Genomic DNA, 20998 nt, shown 5'->3' with positions numbered 1-20998 from the left:
GCTATTGGCACATTGAAGCAGAAATGTAAAACAGTCTTGGAACAGCAGTGGCGCAGCAGATTTTTGCTGAAATTAAAATTCCCTAATCCCAAAATGGCCTAATTATGTACTATGGCTTGTGAAAGCAGAGGAAAAGCTCCTATTCTTATCTCCTACTTATTTTGACAAGCCTCCTCAGGTTAGCGTCTCGGGTTGTGGATGCCGTTCTGATAAGTAGATTTGCCTGCGGATTGAATGTGCTGGCGTGATGATGTAATACGTTAAATTGCATATATATGCAAATGGAGCATTTATTGTACAAGCTGACATGTTTGCATATCTCACACCAGAAGAAATGCATATTGTGGCTGTGATACCTTAGGCTTCACAAATAGGCTGCATTTTTATGCAGCTGACCAGAAGCTGTTTTCATCCGCAACCACGCTCTTTATGAAGTTCCCAAATAATGTATGACAAACCATGGTGACAAAGCATCCAATTTGCATAAATATCCCTCTCGGAGTTGAGGCAGACTGATTGCCAAGATACATTCAGATAAGTCTTTAATAAGGGTTTCACGTCTGGTTTTGATTAGTATCAGCACTGAGGGAAAGGCAAGGTAATAATTCATGGAAAGAGAAAAAAAAGCAAGCTGCCCCCCATTGGTTTCAGAATCATCCGAACATCATTAAGAATTTTCTAACGTGCCTTTCTATTAGGGTGACTTGAGCCATTCCCAATTGTATAATGACCTTAGTGTTGAATCGCTGCACTGATCCTCATATGCTCATCTTCAAAAGGTTCTCTCTGTCTTTATAAAGATTTTTTAGCATTTTAATTGCAGGCCACATTGCTGTCAAGTTGAACAGACGACCACTTTCTTTTCATGGCCAACCTCTTTTCTTTTTCTCAAAGCCATTGCTGCATGCGGATTCCTTTGCATCATACCACTCCGATAAACAAAAAATGTGTCTACCAGGAATTTTTATCAATAAATGCCATTATATTAGGTGTATGAGGCGATGAGGTGTCATTGCATTCCAGTAGGCCCTTGATTTTTTTTTTAGCACTTCCTGTTTGACCTCAGTCTTAAAATTTTTATGAACGTCACCAAATCCAGAGAAGCACTTTCTATATCCTTTTATATGCTTTCCACGCTCTGTGGCATAAACTATGTGCACAGGACCCCTTTGGGAAGAATTATTTGCCGTACATAACAGTGACTTATGACTATGTCTGAGATTTACAATGCGCAGGGTTGCACTGATTCAATGAATTTCACATACTGTATAGTTGTTGTCTGAATAAATGCTACATAATTGATGCACTCTTCCATATATTATGCAGCAACTGTCAACATGTGAAATCAACTGAAAAAATAATAAAGAGTTGCTATATAAAGGACAGTGTGTGTGTGTGCGTGAGAGAGAGACAGAGTGCTAAGAAGTGAAAGAGAAAATGATTTCTTCCCTTTTTCACAGGGGTCACCAGAGAGCGCTCCAGAAGTACAGGCAGATGGCACACACCCTACACGCTCAAAACACTGTGACAATCCCCAACAGCTCCTCCGAGAGAAGGGTAATTAAATACCGAATTTAATCAGATTCTTCAAATTAAAGTCCAGCTGGGCAGCTCTCCCAAACTCCCCTGCTGTTCCCTGTCCCGTAGCCGTTTTTGTGGCTGTCTTCGGAGAAAACCAGAGTTTCACACAAACACACAGGCTTTGAGCACTGGTGAGAAAACCTTGGAGTGATAATTAGCGATAAAGTATTCAACACACAGCTCTGACAGGGTGATGGAGAACCATTGGCCCATGAGAGCCTTCTCAGATCTTGACCTCACATCAAGGACGATAACATTAATTAATTCTCAAATGAATTTTTTTAAGCTGAGATACTGGCATTTTTTCTTTTAAATGTGTAATTGAATATCTAAATATCCTTATCTAATACTCAAATGTATAGCTAGAGTGTTTTATGTAACATTTAAATTGTGTTACATGTGGTAACATACAAATGAACTGTTTTTTGTCAAATATTATAAACATTAAATTATACCAATGAAAGAAAAAATTAAAGGATCACTCAAAAATGAAAATGAACTTACTCTCAGGTTATCCAAGATGCAGATGAATTTGTTTCTTTATCAGAACAGATTTGGAGAAATTTTGCATTATATCACTTGCTCACCAATGGATCCTCTGCAGTGAATGGGTGCCGTCAGAAATCTTATCCATCTTATGAAAAGCTGCATGTTTGTATAAACAAATCCATCAAGTCGATTTTTAGCTTCCAGCTTCCAGCCTATTGCTTTCTCAAGTGAAAAGCCTTCTTGTCTTAATCAAGAGAGAAATATGCACAGAACATATGAAATATGTCCAGAACTGTTTGATATGAAATAACAGCAGAGGATGATCTTTTTACTGCAGGATTTGTTATTATGAACAGGTTTTTGGCCAGAAGTGACACAGCTTTTCGCTTCACAAAATGTTAATTGATGAACTGGAGTCGTGTGGATTACTTGTGAATTATTGTGAGGTTTTTATCAGCTATATGGGCTCTCATTCTGATGGCACCCATTCACTCCACTGGTGAATTTCTCCAAATTTCTATATCCTGGATGGCCTGAGGGTAAGTAAAGTTTAAGCAAATTGAAATTTTTGAGTGAGCTATTCCTCTAATTGTCTGCCGAACTAAAAATATCTCTTGAAAGTAACAACTGCATGGTGATTTACAAAAGATTATACATACTGTCTCTTAATAAGTGACACTGTCATGAAACGGGAGTCGTCAGCACTATGGATAATACATGACAGCTTGGCAAACTTTCAGCACCTTGGACAGCGACAGTGTCTGAGGCCAGAATGTGAAGCAGGAATAGAAGCTATGGCTTTTCTGACAGGATAACTGAATATAGCTATACATTGTTTTAACTGAACTGTTGGCAAGTGGGAAATTTGAGCACCGCTGAAATCTGAGAAGCACAGAATATGCCGTGTAAACCTTCTGTCAACATTGCAGGGCAATTTTGAATCTCCCGTCTTCCAGTGAAGAGTGAGGGCTGAATGGCAATGCAATGCCTATTGAGTTCTGCTGATGGTGGGATAATATAAAAGGATATCCCAAAATCATTTGGTTCCTGAAATTAGATGGAAACACACATAGCTTGATAAGATATAGCATTGTTGTAGATTTTGTCTTTTGTTTGCAGTATACAAATAAAGAGCTGTCCCAACAGTACAGTAGTGTATAATTAAACAATATCACACTAGCAAGAGTGTTGTTGCACTGAAATGGGATGCAGGCTGTGGTTACTAACATCACAAAGACTAAAAGCTGGTCTTAAACAGCATATGAGTGGACTGACAAAGATTGTCTGCTCAAAACGCTCTGTAATTATGGCTCCAGCTCCAGACAAGTAGTCAGAATGTGGAATCCATATAAAACTCATACAAGTTGTTATAAACCTGTATTTATATTGCTTTCATACATTTTGGTACCATTTTTTAACATATTTAGTAACTAAAAATGTAAAGGGGTGAAACAAGTAATGGAATATATGTGTATAGACAAATGATATCTAAAATAAAATATAAATATATTATATGTTTATTAAATAAATAATAACCCAAATTAGATTCAGGTTCGTTTATTTTATACTTGTAAGTAAATTAGGTTTCAGTGAGCAAGTTCAGACTGTTTCTCATACATACCATAGACAACACAAAAAACAACACTATAAAAACAACACCAAACGCTAAAACATCATAATAAACCCATTACTTCATCTCATTACTGTTCATATGATTAATCACTACTGGGACAAAGCTGTTCTTATACCCTTTCGCATAGGATTAATTAATTACATAAATTAAGTATAAAATAGTATCCATTCGACAAAACGTTTTTAAAATTAAGGATTATATGTATGTTTTAAAATATATATATGTATATATGCATTTTAAAGAAAAAAGATATATATATATTTTAATTCAAACCTCGCAAAAGTATCAAAAATACGTAATTTTCATTATAGAAAAGGTGTTTTTTTTTTTAAATGAACTACTAATCCGGACAAAAAAGCGACACGTCATCAACTCTACTTAATATGCATGTTTGGAACGCCGCTTTGGCCAATCAGATTTCAGGAGCGGAACTAACTGTTTTAGAAAGACACGCTATGAGAACAGTCTTGTGCCTCAGTTGTCCAGTAGCCAATCCTCATCTTTCGTCGGCAGGCGTGCAGAACCACTGACTTCGGCGCTAGGATCCAGAGGACAGGGCTTTGATTTCTCAACTAATTCCTCTGGAAAAACACGAAACGCTCATATGCACAACTTCCTGGATAGAGAAGCGGACCGCGCCGAATGTGATCGAAGCGACTGACTTTGTAGATGCCCGAGAGCGAGAGCCGCCGTGCAGAAGAGGAGCTGAACGAGCGTCTCAAAGTGCGTCCGGTTGGGATTAACTTGAGAATGTAAAGGACGCCACAGAGAGCAGAAGTGTGCGCGGATTGTGGGCTGTCCGAAATGTCCCACGAAACAGGCACAAGATCTGTCGCCGGTCATTAAAATCGCCTCGATCACTTGTAATTATTTTGATTAGTCAAGTTAGCGTGTTTCCTTCATTGACGCTCAATTTGATCCGCCATTCCGTGTTGCTCTAATTGCGCATTTGGACATGTGGAGACTGCGAGGATCCTGGCGTGTGGGGATGTTGTGTTTGACTTTATCAGCCCTTCTCATCCAACCCATCATCTGTCATCCCGGTAAGACGGGCCTTTGTGCTTAATATTTTAGGATATGAACAGTGATTGTGGGATATTTCTTTGCAAAAAGTTGAATGAGCAGGTGCGTTCGGGTCGATCAGCATCACAGATCAGAAGCGTTAAGAGTGATCGTGTGGGTTAAAGGCAAATATGTGCCTTGCAAAGCAGAAGGATCTTAACTGCAGATGCTATAATTCAGTATTTAAAAAGGTGCATATGATTCATGAAGGTCAGTTTCGCAGTCCTCTGCTCTGTGGCAGAAGTAAAGGCTAAAAGCAAGAGCTCGGATGGTCTCACGGACTTGATTGTTCCCAAGGTGATGTCATCCAGGCTGTGTGGAGGGTATCCAGAAACTTGTAGATTTGACTTCCCATTAGGAATTATTTATTATTATTTAATGCATTTTTATGTAATTTATTTGTATTAATTTTTATTGTATTTATTTATAATTATTTTGTATAGTACAAATGCAAATGCTGAATGAGCTTTATAAGTAAAATGCACTTATTCTATTATTTAGATTTTTAAATGGGAGTTTTAATTAAATTTTTACTTTTTAATTTATGGCCTTTATCAGGCTGCAAGATTCACATTCAGAAATGCTTCTCTTATCATTTGCACATATGCAATTAATTTTAAGATGTTCCTCCAGCTTGTGAGCAGATGTGCTGTAAAAGGTTTTCATTGTTACAAAAGCATCTTTATTTTCCATCCATTTAACCTGTCACAGTAATTTCTGTGATTTGAAATATGGTACCACTTAGATTTTACTTCAGTTTAATTGCTGCCTTAAATTGAATTCAGTTTATTTGTTGCCCCTAAGTTCTTAATTTCCATTGGTTGGCTATTTTTAAGAGTGATGAGAAAAGCAGTTTAAACCAGCGTAAATTGGTTTGCTGGTCTTACATGGTTTAAGCTGGTCTCCCAACCTGGCCAAGCTGGTATTTAGCTGTCAGCTTGACCATCTGAAAAAATACCAGCCAAAAGAACATCTTGACTGGATGGGAAGAGTAGCTAAACCATCTTATGAACCCTTTGATCAAACATAACTGTGATATTTAGTGTAAATCTGGTTTAATTACCATGGGGTTTCCTAACTATGGCCGTACCCACCCACCAAATTGAATGTTCTTATTAGTGGTTGACCAGTATCGCATTTGGTGCCCATTAATATGTGCATATATTCTCATTCCTAACCACGTCTCGTCATGTGATTTGAGAATATTACTTTAATTGTGTGCATTATCATTATCATTATCGTCACATTACCATTGTACGGAATCATTATGAATCATGTCAGCAATTACAGCCAAGACATAGCAGTTCTCTTTAAGCTTCGCATATGCCAGATTTCCCTTTTAGACTGTGGCTTGACATCATGTGAGCTTAATGAGCATGGTTGAAAAAAATCCAAGCAATAAGTCTGGCTGGATATGTGGAACATGATAACAAATTGAACAAACCAGACCTTTTCGCCACTGCCGAGGCGGCACTGAAATGCATAGAAATATAAGCTTGGAAATGTGTCGGGCCTTTATTACTCATAGATAATAGCCTGAGCAGATGAACGGAACATGGCGGACATCGCAACTCTGTGTTTCCTTTTCCTGTCCCAGCCCTCATTAGCTTTTATTTGAGTACAGACACTCACTTGCAGATCCCGTCCCTGTATTTCTATCAGCTGTATCATAATTCTATAGCTGGCAGTGAGCTGAGATGGTCTGTATGTAGGACAATGGTTAAACTGCAAGTTTAGAAAACTTCTAATGGTAACAGCCTGTTACATCAGCTTGCGTAATGGTTTATGGGGAGAGGTTACATGTGACATCAAAATCAGAATGGATGTTTTATTCTTATTGAAGCCAGGCTGGCCACTGGGCATCGGCATTCAATGATAGAACTTTCTGACCCAAGACCGTTCCCCATTGTCTTCCCCTGAGCTTCTCAGAAATGAAAGGGCACTTCATTATTTGGTTCAGGAAGGGCTGGGACTTCCGATTATATAATTCTTTTTGTTTCAGAATTCCATTTGAATTATATATTGTTTGTGTGGCTCTGAATTTGCTTACATTGTGGAGACCAAATGTATGTGGCAGATTAAAACACAAATTCCTGGTCAAACGATATATTTTTTTAAAGATGTATCTTATGCTCGCCAAGGCTGTATTTATTTTATATATTTATTATTATTTGATAAAAATTATAAAAATTTATAATGTAATTTATTCCTGTGATGCAAAGCTGAATTTTCAGCAGCCATTACTCCAGTTTTCAGTGTCACATGATCCTTCAGAAATCATTCTAATATTCTGATCTGCTGATCAAGAAACATGTCTTCTTTATTATTAATAATGATTTTTTTTCAGCTTAATATTTTTGTAATGCACTACCATTCAAATGTTTGGGTTATGTAAGATAAAGCATGCATTCAATTGATCAAAAGTGACTAAAGACATTTATAATTTTACAAAACATTTATATTTTAATAAATGCTTTTTTAAAACTTTCTATTGATCAAGAAATTATTTCAATATTGATAATAATAACCACTATTAATAATAGATCTCCAATCATATTTAAGCAACAAATTAGCATATTAGAATGATTTCTGAAGGATCATGTGACACTGAAGACTGGAGTAATGATACTGAAAATTCAGCTTTGCATCACAGGGAAACTAAAAAACAAATATTTTAAAAGATAATATTTCACAGTATTACTGGACATGTCCACAGTCAATCACAAGCCCCAGTTCACACCCGAGCAGGTTTTTGTAAAATTTAATGCGCACCCTCGAGCTACTACCTGCTCCTGTGCGTTTGTAGCTGTCTTTAAACTTATATCAAATGCATAGTTTAAACTTTGCATTTGTGTGTTCTTTCGTGCTTTCATGCAAAAGAAGGTCAAAGATCTCCCAGCCCTGTGGGGAGTGTCTATCATCTCCTCTGGCCGACACCACAGGAAGCTTCTGCTTGACACCAGTATCCATCAAGGGCCTCTTGTCAAAAGACACTGGATTTTTAATGCTCTACCTTGCCCTTCAGTCTCTGTTGCCTCACTCCCACTCTCCCCTAATGAGGAGTCCTTTCCTGTGTGATTGAAAGGCAGTCGGCGCAATAAAATCAGAAAAGAAGCCCTCTACTCCTCTGCCATTCTTATCCACCCATCACCAAAATCCTGACCTGCATACAAAGAGCCTGTAAAGTGTTTAATTGAAAGCAAAGAGTAAAAAATCAATATGCAGGAAGCATTAAAAATAATGGGAAGCAGTGATCCAGATCCATATTTCATATCCACAGATGGGTGTGACTTTTCCATACGTCACTTGCTCGCTTTAGTGTGCATTTTACAGTCTTTTTAAAACAGGATTGGAGTTTGACTCTGGGCAAGTGCTTTAATAGAGTTGTTTAAGGTTTTAGCTCCCTGGAAGATCACTCGTGTTGTAACACGCATTTTAGACTCAGATATGGCTTATGTTAATAAAACACTGGCGTTTCGCCCCAACTGTTTGTATTTCAAGTATAAAGCAGTGATGATTTGACGAGACGTCTTAAGATGGGGATATGGAATGATTCTGCATCCTGTTGTGTCTTATTCTAGGATTCTGAGGTGTGCTTGTTTCAGCTTCGTCAGCAGTATGTTGTCAGCAGGGAGAAGGTTCAGGAGGGACGTCTCCTCCCATCTCAGGCCTTATTTTGCATAGTCATTTTTGTCATTTATTTCTGTTTGATCATGACCAAGACATCTGGCATTAAAATCCAAACAATACTAAAATGTCTACATGATATATTCAGCTTACTTTTAGGAATGGACAATATACATTTTTGCAGATAAGTAGATAATTATTAAATATTACAGTATCAATTTACAAAGTTTGGGCTCATTAAGTAGGGCCCTATGAAATCCATTTAATTTTTTTCCCAAATTAATTTTTTTCTGTTTTAATTTGTCTGGATTCCATTTTTTCCGTAATTTATTATTAATCACAAGCATGTCTAATTAATTGAAATCATGAAATTCACACAATTCGACAGCAATTTGTTAGTTTAGCAAAAACTAAATTTTTAAGGCCCTCTGAAATATGTATTTTTTTTTATGCAATTCAGTTTTTTTTTTCTTACCAAATTCTGTTTTCCTTTAATTTTCTGGATTCCATTTTAATGGTTTCATTACATTTTAGTAATCAAAAGCATCTTTAATTAATTTATTTTATTAAACAATGATTTATTGTTATTTTAATAATGTATTTTTCAGAAAATATTTATACTTCTATTCAGCAAAGATGCATTAAATTGTTCAAAAGTGACAAGCAAAAAAACAGTTATTTTAAATATAAATAGTCACAGCCTTTGTGAGAATAAGAGACTTTCAGAAACATTAAAACATCTTACTGACCCCAGACTTTTGAACAGTACTGTTTTGTGCATCCATACTTATTTGTCTGATTGATTTATTTATTTTTTAAAAATATTGTAAATTTGAAAAATATTAGTTTATACTCATTGATATTTACTGTAGGTTTTAAAAATATTAACATAACTTGTTCTGCACCATTGAAATGTACTCCAATTGTGTAGGTAGTTGAAGTGCTAATTATGTGTGATCACATTTATAAGAACTCTAGTGACCGGAATATCATAGAGACTTGCAGGTAGCTCTTTTTAGTTTTTAGTTCTAATAATAAGTGGCCACCTAGCAACCACCGGAGACACCTTAGCAATGGCATAGCAACACTTAAAAAGCCCCTTACTATCATGGCAGCGAGTTCTTCAGTCTCATTTTCTGAAAATCAGAATCTTCCAGTGCATAAATCAGTGTGAAGACACAACATTTTAATGATTGCAGTATTGCGTTTTTGAAGATGTCCTGCATTTTCTCATGAAGCACCTTCTGTATTCTGTTATTCACAGCAATATTGCAAACTTTATTTTAATTAGTGCTTTAAAAGAAGAGGAAATCTGAAATTGTGTAGCCAGCTCCCTATTTGAGACTTTTTCTTTAGCAGCTGAGTGAGTAGTCGCCCAGAGCAGATGAGGTATTTACATTTTTATTGAGGTGCAGAAGCACACAACTGGAGGGCAGGGATCGGGTCAGAGATTCTTTAGCCACGAGCTCTCTATGAGTCTTTTATCATATGTTTCCAATTGCCACATGCTGAGCTTTGGATCTCCTGTGTGGTTGATGAAGGGCCTTGACCTGCCGCATCCTCATATCGATTCCAATCACCCACACCAATGACACTGTGAACCACGTTAAAAAAGGCTTAGGATGTTTGGAATGAAAGACTGTTTGGTTCTGCTGGTTCACAGGCACCTTTGATGATACTGTTGCACATGAGCGAGCTGCTTAGCTGGAAGGCGGTCTCCAATGTATCTTTTATGTGCATGATACTTGTATAGAATCTAATTGCATGTATATTCAGTTCTGTGCAGACATATTAAAGCGATACGCGGCTATGAGTTAATAGCTATGTATTATAAGCCCTGAAATATCCAGAGATAACAATTCGATGGCAGTAATTGGATGTCAGTTCATGTAACCTCTCACAAATGATTTTGCTAATTATATGTTATTTTAAGAGAGAGGTTATATTATCTTAATATAAAGATTGATTTGTGCCCTTAATAGCATGACAGCTTCTGAAGCCTTGGAGTGGATATTTTTCTCTCTCTCTCTCACGTAGTCACTTTGTCCTTCTTTTTTCTTCTTACTCACTCTCTTTCCTGACCTTAATACTGTTGAGATATAGAAGTATGAGAGAGTTATCGCACCCCTGGACTTGTTGCAAGTCCATTCAAAATGCTCAGAGTAGTGGTAATTTCCTTCTCTCAGATGTATTACAGATAGTGCTGAGGTGGATGGACATGTACACACACACACACACACACACACAGTTAGTGATGATTTAGATCAGGCACATCATGTGATTTAAGAGCCGCTTGTTGGGTAGCCTTTAAATTTGATTAAGAGATTTTAGAAAACAAATTACAAGATTACAGCTTCTCAAAGGGGATAAACACACATTCAGTCTCAACAAGCATCACATTGATATTCTATTGACATTTCTCTATTGATATTTTTTGTAAAAGCAACAAACCACAAAGAATAAGTTTAAAAATGGCAGAACAAACTAAATACTTATCCTGTGTTTGCTCAGAGCGATTAATTAATTAAAAAAAAATTTTTGTGTGTGATTTCTGTCTATTTATAGAGAACAGACGATGGGAAGGAATGAGAAAATTATGCGAGTCTGACACTAGATCACTGTTTTGGTCATTTTAATATATTTTTTTTCTAATTGTTGTAGTTAGATAAATTAGCTACAGAAGATTTTCCTGGGTAAAATTGAACCCAAAATTGCAATGAGCAAGTACATGACATTAACCTGTTTTACTAAGTTAACAAACAATTTATATTTTGACTACTCAGGCCTATTTTGAGGAAAATTTCAGGTTTACATAATTTTGTCATTGCATGTTTTATGCCAATCTCTGTAATTAACTTCAAATGATATGTTTTAACCACAGGCTGATAAAGAGAGGCCTGCAGTGTACATTATTGAAGGAATAGTTCACCCAAAAAAACAAAACAAAACATCATTTGCTCAGAATTTTCTCATAAAACAAGAGATTTTGAGAAATGTGGATACCCAGACAGTTGTTGGTGCCCATAGTATGGAAAAAATCAAATTGAATCTGTTTGGCTACCCTCATTCTTCACAATATCTTCATTAGTGTTCAGCCGAAGAAAGAAATTCATGCAGGTTTGGAACATCTTGAGGGTGAGTAAATGACAGAAATTTCTTCTTTGAATGGTAAGGGTCTAAAATGTTGCTTTTTTAGTAAGAAAAATCATTTCAATTTGTACATGAAAGTAAAACATTTGAGATATTCATAAGAAAAATGTAAAGTAACCTTTTGAACTCAGATTAAAAACTGAGATCAGTAGATTTTCAGACCCTTTATTCGGTGATTATGATTGTCCTTCTAAAGGTTGTTACACTCTCATCCAATTGCTTGATAATTAATAGCGAAAATGTGTTTGCCCTTTCCTCAAACCTATAACATATGATTAATCCAGCTAATGGATTTGCCCAAGCTTTTGATAGACTCAGTCAGCAGAGCATTCAGCTACTATAGCTGGTAAGTCCTTAGTGTTAGCTTTGGCAGCTTTAGTGATGGCTACTGGTCTAAGAGACTCCGTCTATAGGGATCTTAATTACTCCGTAATTATCTCTCACACCGGGTAGATGTTAAGGCATTCTCTCCTCTTAATAGCCTCAATGGAATTTTACATTATGCAGTCTACTTGGCCATTTTCATTATATTTATGAATGATCACGTAATACTCCAGCGGAACCCAATGGAGTACTCTATAAAACGGAGCTTTCTCGGTCTGTGGCAGCTGTTTAACCATTGGCTTTTCCATGCAGGAAGTCGTACTGTATTGCTGTTTAAAATAGGTCAGTCTTCTTGCTAAACAATGAAACAATAGGCCATCACTTGTTCCATAAATACAGGATAAAGCCAGGATGTCAGTGGTTTGCAAACACAATGTGGGCTGGCTTGCTTTGACTCTGGACTCATGGTGCGGGTCAACCTTGCCCCCTGCCTTTTGCTTTAATACAATAGATAGGATCTGTTCTTCCTTTTGGGCATTGATTTATCCTCATTGATTGAATGAGGATAAATGTTTAGTACTTACATGTGAGATGTTAGTGATTAAGTTACAATAGGCCATCTTTGTAAACGCTGAGGCAGAGGAAGCCATTCCCCCTCTACTCTTTTTGTGTTGCTACTTGGCAACTCAAATCACATGCTTGCTTTTTTTAGGGCAGATGTGCTATTATTGTATTTATAAGTGATCAAATTGATGTTTTTCATATGGCTGACAAACAAACAAGTAAAACACTACTATAGACTTACATAGAATATTTTTCACTCATATTTTCAGTATGTATTTACCTTTCCTTAATTTTACAAAACTGCTGGCAAGAAAATAAAATAAATAATAATAATAATAATAATAATAATAATTATAACACTGACACAAGGCGTACAGCCATATCTTGGTAATCAGAATATCGTATAGACTTAGGTTTGAGCTCTTTTGAAATGGGGTGATTATAAACTCTCTAGCAACCACCTAGCAACCAGTCACAATAGCCTAGAAAGCACTAACTTCCTTGAAACCACTGAGAATGCCTTACCAATGGCTTTGCATACTGTAGGCTTAAAATTTGTTTATTTATTATTGCTTAGAACTTCGGTAATCAGTCAGAGAATTTCGAAAACTGCCTAGCAACACCCTAGCAACAAATTGTAATTCCTTATCAATGCCATAGAAACCTCTCAGAACTCTGTATTTGCATTGACTTTGCATAATTATTATATTTTTTGTCTAAGCTGTTTTCAATGTTTTTCACTCTTTTAAATTTTGATTTGATTCTTTTTTTCTGGCAGACAGAAATGCAGGCAAACCCCCCCATAGACTTACATAGACAGAGGGCCTTTAGCCATATCTAAGGGACCACAATATCATACAGTCTTTGGAGTAGACTCTTTTTATTTTGAAGCAATACGCCAAAATCTAGCAATCAAACTGAACACCTAGCAACACCCTAGAAAGCATTCGGAACATCTTAGCAATTGCTTAGCAAATAGAGTAAAAGTTGTCAGACACTGTGGTGAAGTTTTACATTTCAGTCATTTAGCAGACACTTTTATCCAAAGTGACTTACAAATGAGGACAATGGAAGCAATCAAAAACAACGAAAAAGTAATATGCAAGTGCTATAACAAGGCTCAACGCAGTACACGTAAGAAGGTTTTTTTTTTTTTTTTTTTAATAAGTTTTACATGCGCAAGCACCACTTTAGTGTTACTTTTTGTTCTAAAGCCTAGTTTTGATTGTACTTTTGTTTAATGATGACAGTGTTCGGTAATAGGAACAGAGTAGTCCAATTATAAGAAATATGCACATTGTAGATGTCACTGATGCAACTTATACACTCCACTATTGCCATACAAAGCTTTCAACCACAGTTTAGTAATTAGGATCTTCCCATTTTAGCGATTTCACAGTTTGTAAGCTGGTTTCACACACAATGACACATAATCTCGGGTCAGCTCTTTAACCTGACATCTCTTTTTAGACGATCTCCACTGGGTCAACATGCAAATGTAAACACGAACCGCAAAAATAGATTATGAAGCCAGAGCGGGAAGCAGAGGCCCAGTTAAATATAACTCAAGAGAGCTTCACAGTTAGCTCTGGATTCTGCTTTTGAAAAGCCTCTGTAACGAAAGTAGATTATATTTCTTTGTGGACAGAAAAATCACTCACATGGCGAATCATTTATCAAAGGATTGTCTGCACTAACCAAACCACCGACGGAGGTTTATCGCTCGCGTTTATATCTCTATGCACGTCAGGTGCTTTAGGTAGGAGGGAGGAGCTGTGCATCCATTATGCTTTCCTGACCTTTTCTGCTTCTAGGTCTGTGCGTGCCATGTTTGCCCTTTGAGGACTTGCTTTGGAACACAGTGTAAATGTCCGCTGTGCCATTTAAGGATGTTTGTGCCGCGGATTTAGAGCTTTCAGTAAAGGTCGACAAAGAGAGGTATTGTTAAGGAAGTTGAGTAGTGCAGATGATAGACTCACCTGCTGTGACCCGCGTGTTGAATTAGGACGTGCCTGGACCCTGAAATGCAGCCCGCTCTTGTTTATTTACTCTTTGCCTATCCATCCGTGCATTCATATGTTGTTTAGAGCGCAGTATTTTTATCATGCTTTCATTAGTCCATTCATTTTTCCTTTTTCACTCTTTGCTGAAAATGTACTTGCTCTCAGGCCATCCAAGATATAGATGAGTTTGGAAGAGAAGAGATATTTGCATTACATCACTTGCTCATAAATAGATGAGTGAATGCAGTGAATGGGTGCCGTCAGAGTTTAAACAGCTGTTAAAAACCATCACAATAATCCATAAGTAATCCATATGACTCCAGTCCATCAGTTAACATTTTGTGAAGTGAAAAGCTATGTTGTTTTTAACTTTTAAACCATTGCTTTCAGCCTTCTATCCATAATATTGCTTTCTCCAGTGAAAAATTCATATTTTCTGAATCAGGATAGAAATATGCACAGATCTAGCACGGTTTACTAGCAAAACTATTTAAAACAGTTCTGTTATGTTGGTGAATTTTGATGTGAGAGGACAATGGAGATGGACTTTTTCACTGGAGGAAGCGTTTTTATTCATTATGGACTGGTATTTTGGCCAAAAGTTACAAATGTTTTGATAGATTAGTTTCTTACAAACACAATTTTTCACTTCATGAATTGATGGACTGGATTACTTGTGTATTATTGTGATGTTTATTGATATTCATCTGACTCTCATTCTGACGGCACCCATTCACTGCAGAGGATCCATTGGTTAGCAAGTGAAATTTCTCTAAATCTGTTCTGATTAAGAAACTTTATGTAATTATAAACTTATGAACAAATGGCACAACTACAAGTGAAATTCTGGAACCAGAATTTGATCAGCAATGATAAACAAACCCTTGCGTCTCTGTTTTTGATGCTAATTCATGTGGACCGTTTGTTTCCATTTGGGTGCTGTAAAGGTCGCATGTTTGGCTGTTGTTATATAGCAGCTATTCAAAACTGTGCAGCCTGATTAAAAAATTCTTGACATGAATTATCACTTAGCCATCGCAAAACATTATGGTTGATGAGAACCGTGTCACGACAGCATCCGCATTTTAGCGTGCCTTTACTTTAACCATGTTTATTTGTCAAAAAAGGGCCGTAGTGGGTGTTTCGGCTTAATTAAACCTCTGAGTTCTCATGTTAAAGTGTGACGGTCTATTTTCAGCACGCCTAGTGGGAGTATGGGTTGTTTATGTATTATGCTGAGAAGTCCGCTGAGAAGCTTATGTGAGCATGGTAACAGTAGCTTTATATTGTTATATTTATATGTGGTTTGTGGCATAAATTACCAAAACTAACTGCAGTATTAGTTCTGATTATTATTTTAATTGATTTTGTCCTCTGTAACGAGGAAATTGTGTTTCACAGATCAATTCTGTATGCCCTGTCAGGTTCGTCAGTAGATTATTAGTGGTTCACTATTATTTGTACTTTTTTTTAGTACCCTATTGTTCAAAATTTGCATATACAATACTGTTCAAAATTTGGGTTCAGTTTTTTTTTTACTACTTTTTGTTCAGTAAGGATGCATTCAAATTATCAGAAGTAACAGTAAAGACATTTATAATGGTACAAATGATTTCTATTTCAAATAAATCCTTTTCCGCTTAACTTTCTATGCATCACAAAATCCTGATTTCTCAAGGATCACGAGACACTGAAGAATGGAGAATTGGCTGCTGAAAATTCAGCTTTGCATCACAAGAATAAATTACATTTTAAAATGTATTTAAACAGAAACCAGTTATTTTAAATAGTAAAAATATTTCACAATATTACTATTTTTACTATATGTTTTTTTGGTCAAATAAATATAGTAGCAAAGGAGACATAAAAAATGGTACTGACCCCACTAATTTAGATTGCATACATTACACTGTTTGTGACACAGACCATGATCATTTCTCATATTATACATCTTGTAGAAAAGAAGTGTTCTGTTATTTTTCTCATTTTTGCTTGGCAAACAAAAAAACTTGCATTGAAGGAGATTTGAGGTGCATTTTAATGATCAGAATATCTTAGACACTTGAAGTTGGGCCTTTTTGACCTTTTCTAGTAAACAACCTTTTAAACACCTTAGAAACTATAGACTCAAAAAAATGATTCATTGGATGAACTCAATTTAATTGAGGGCAGGATTTCCATCCAATAAATATGTGTAGCCCCAACTCATAAAAAACAAATTCATGCGATGAATGTAATTTGAGTTGGGCCAAATGAAATCGATACATTGATGAAGTGATTTTTTTTATGCGAGTTGAACTCAAACTAAAACATTTAACTGGAAAGTAAATTATTAGGCAGACATCCTTCTACTCTCCAAAAAAAAAATATGATGCGTTGGATTTACGTAACTTTAGGCATTAGTCAACTTGTGAGGCATAGCATAAGATGGTATTGTTACATCCATGGCATGCCCATAGTTGTTTTTTTTTATTATTAAAACAGCTTTGCTTCATGTTAGCAGGTCCTCAACCCAAGCACTTGCTCTACACTTTACCACAATGATAAGTGTTCGAGAATTTTTTTTTTGAGGGTACATGACTATACGTTTTAGATTTTCTGAAGAAAACCCGCTAAGCATGTTAGTTCATCTGTAAACGACATTGTTAAACATGGTAGATGTAACAGATAGTTGTATAAATGTGTGTTAGAGGACACTTAACATCTGCCAACACCTGCGTGTCCTTACGTATACGTGTTTACCCGTGTGAAGGTTGCCCAGGTTGCCCATTATGTTGATGTTTGTGAGTTCAGAGGCAGCAGTTCCTCTTTAATGTCATGTTTAGCTGCACTGAACTGCGTAAATGCACCTGGCATCACAATCTGCCAGCGCACATATTGCCTGTCTCTTGTATCCCTCCTGCCTCATAACAACAAGCCAGCTACAGACACACACACACGCACATCTCACCTTTAGCAAGCCATCCTTCATTTACTTTATTCGTGATCTCCTTACTGCGTCAAACGGCAGACATGCAAACATATTCCCTCAGAGGACTGGTTTGCTGATGTGGCGCCTGCCGGCTGGTAGCTACTGTTTTAAAAGCCCACGGGAGAAGACTTCAAACAAGCCTTGCGTAAGCACTAAGGTATCAAGTCCTTTATTTTAGGTCGGAACCTAATGTTTGCCCTTTGTAACGAGCGATAGGAAAATCATTACAGGTTAGTGAACCCCATTCATAACCTTTGAATGCTTTCTGATAGCTTTCACAGATGCTAATTGTCTGCCATGCTAGTACAATGCTCTACGTAGTCTGTTGCTGTCCATCAGGGATTAAACAATAAACAGACCCAGACAGGTCGCTAACCAATGAGAGCAGTTCTAATTGCTTACTAACCAATAAGAGTGGACGTAATTGCTGCAATGGAGGGAATCGATTTAGTGCAGCCACTAATTAATCTCCAAAGTAATGATGCAAGTGAGGGCAAGAGCGCAGCGAAGAATTGGAAAATCTGTTTATGCAAGAGTAGCAGCGCCAGGGTGTCTGCACCCCCGGAGTCACTTTAAGACACTTTGAAGTGAGATAAAATTAGGAATTGCACTTCGGTTTTGAGATCTGATGACTACCTGACAAGGTGCTCTGTTTAAGTGCTCACAACATTCGTGCATGTGATCTGTTGCACTATACATCAGGGAATGGTTTGTTAAAGCTGTAGTTCACTTGAAAATGAACATTTTATCATTTGCTCACCTTGGTGCCAAATTTCTAGATGACAGGTAAAAAAAAAAATTGTCAAAGCAAAGATGTCTCAGGATGTTAAATCATTGGTGAACACTTTTTAAATGTGCCATTAAATTTTTCTTTTTTTTTTGAAAGAAATTAACACTTTTATTCAACAAAGATGCATTAAATAGATCGAAAATGGCATGCTTTGCTTTATAGACTTTTATGTTGTTACATTATCTTTTCATCAAAGAATCCTGAAAAAAACAAGCATCACAGTTTTCACAAACATATTAAGCAGCAAATGTGTAAACAATATTAAGAAATGCTTCTTGAACACCAAATAAGCATATTACAATCATTTCTGAAGGACTATGTGACAGCAAAGACTGGATAATGGCTGCTCAAAATCAAGATTACTTTTAAATTGTAATACTATTCCACAATATTACTGTTTGTTTTACTGGATTTTTGGCGAGTAGGAGATAATTCTTATTTTGATGCTTGTATGATTTATATTTTTAGACATGGATGACTTTGCTTTGATTCAAAATTTATTTCACTTGTCATGTATAAATATTTTTTGTACATACAAAAAAAAAAACTCCAAGCCATGTAAGATAGTAGCTTTCTAAATATATGATAATGTGAAAAAAATATGCACAGTTTGCTTGATGAAGTGTGCAGCACAGTTTAAGTAAAATGTGCTTAATTTTTTATCAAATTTAAATTAAATTGTTTTGTTAAATAAGTTTTATTCAAAATACAATTTAATTTTGTAAACGGTTTAATTCATTACAAGTAAATCAAATTGACTACATTAGATTGCGTTGACACAAGTACAGAAACACATTTATAGCACAATTTAATGTATATTTCCTCTCATTTTTTATGCAGTGAACCATTACTGATATACTCATAAATGCACTAGACCACTAGTCTCTCCCTGACATATAATCTGCCATATGGTTAAAAAATGCAGGAAAAACACAGCTCTCTAAAGCTGAGCATGAAAAGTGTTGTTAAGAGTTTCTCTAATTGTCTTGAATAGACGTAGGGGTCTCTCAGCAGGAAGCTTTGAAACACACAGAGCAAGATAAGCAGGGTCTTTACAAAGCCAAAGGGAGAATAGCATGGTATACCAGACACAGCTGAGAATATGTGTACTTTTAGAGTACTGCTGCTTGAAATATGAATATGTCTGGAGGAGAAATCCTATCCTACACATCCCAGCATGCATCTTTCTGATGCACACCAGGAAGCATACACTTCAATACTTTTGATTCCATCCCGTCATCCCCAGCAGTCCCTGGTACGGTGAACTCTGCTCATGTTTCATCTTAAGGAAAATGTGTTTATTACATTTCAGTTTTTTACAGTGTTACATATCAACCTTCTTGCATTCTCATAATTTATTGATGTGATCCGTTTGAACTTATAGGTACACCGTTAAAGGCGTAGCTGACCACTTTTGGTATTCAACCTTAGAAAATGAGCAAAATTCAACAATTTGGACAGGGAGCCGCATTGAGATTCCCATATTTCTGAAAGTGAAGCATATAGGGCCTTAAAAATGAAGATTGGAGAAGAAATGTTTGTTAAGAATCAGAATTTAAAAGGATGTAAAGATGTCTTTAATGCTTCTTGAGTTATAGGCATGCAAACATTGGAACAAGAATATTTATGTTCATATATTTCAAATATTTCTTCAGACATTCCTTTTTAAATTAAAAAATATCAGCTCTCACTTGTTTACTCATGTAGCCACAATGGAATCCCAATAACTCTGGGAATGAACGCTGTAGGACCTTAAAAATGAAGATACCAAAGGAAAAGGTTGTTAAGAATCTAAATCTAAAAGGATATTAAGATATCTTTATTATTTATTGAGTTACAGGCATTCAAAGTCTGGAAAAAACACCCATTTTCCCATTTTTGAACTGCCACCATTGTCTCATAATGCAACAAGGATTGCTAACGTCAACAGATTTTGCCAATAGACCCATCTTTGTGTAAAAATAACATAATGATGCTGCCATTTTCCTCTGGATGAGTTGATACAGAATGACCCATATGCATATATATGTGTGTGTGTACTGTATACAGATTTACATTTGACATATTATTTGGGATTATGTTGTCATTTACAATTATTTATCCTTGTTACAGCTGGTGAATCTTACTCTGGTGAAAAAGAATAGCCCTAAGGACCTGTGCATCATTAAAATAACTACCGCATTTTCAGTTAAGCAGTCATTGCTCGGTGTGTGAATTTGTAAGACAGCTGTTAAAATGAAGACTAAAGACTATTCAGAGAAAGTTAAAGTTAAACAAAGGCATAAATGAGAAAAATGTCCCTATATCTCCATGTCGATTAGATGCCCCAGAGACCACTTTTTGTTCAGTTATCACAAAGTCAGCTATCCAGCTTCTGCTTAGAAAAAAACTGTCCCTCAAAATCCTGCATGCCGAAGGAGACTTATGAAAGAAGCCACAAAGAGCCGAATAATCACTTTGAAGCGGCTACAGAGTTCAGTAGCTGAGAACCGAATAAAGATGCACTAGTCAACCATATAAAGAGCTGTATAACGCTGGCCTATATCGGATGAATGGTTTGAGAAAAATACTGCAATGAAAGTTGTTTAAAAGTCTGCTAAAAATCATTCATCTTACAGTGATCTCAAATATTAGACCAAATTAATATTACGGTCCTACATTGTCCAAGTGAAAGCATGGACATGTTTAACAACCTGTGTAAGTATATATTTGCCGCAAAAGATTAAAAGCTGCCGTTGATTTAAAAAATCAGAATGGTGAAAATGAATGTCTGTTGTTATTTAACTCATTTGACACATGCTGTC

General features: G+C 36.2%; 1 protein-coding gene across 1 annotated transcript in view; it reads left to right on the top strand.

Annotated features, from left to right (window-relative positions):
• The first annotated feature begins 4281 nt into the window (after window positions 1-4281).
• LOC306844404 (receptor-type tyrosine-protein phosphatase gamma-like) overlaps window positions 4282-20998 on the top strand; it is a 76710-nt gene continuing 59993 nt past the window's right edge. Inside the window, exon 1 of the mRNA XM_079376502.1 lies at window positions 4282-4746. Coding sequence (XP_079232628.1) covers window positions 4659-4746 — 88 coding nt within the window. The 5' untranslated portion in view covers window positions 4282-4658. The remainder of the gene's footprint in view (window positions 4747-20998) is intronic.

The sequence above is a fragment of the Barbus barbus genome, assembly GCF_936440315.1.
Source record: "Barbus barbus genome assembly, chromosome: 25".
NCBI lineage: Eukaryota > Metazoa > Chordata > Actinopteri > Cypriniformes > Cyprinidae > Barbus > Barbus barbus.
Note: the sequence above shows the minus strand (reverse complement) of the source record. Positions and strands in the feature narration are given on the sequence as shown.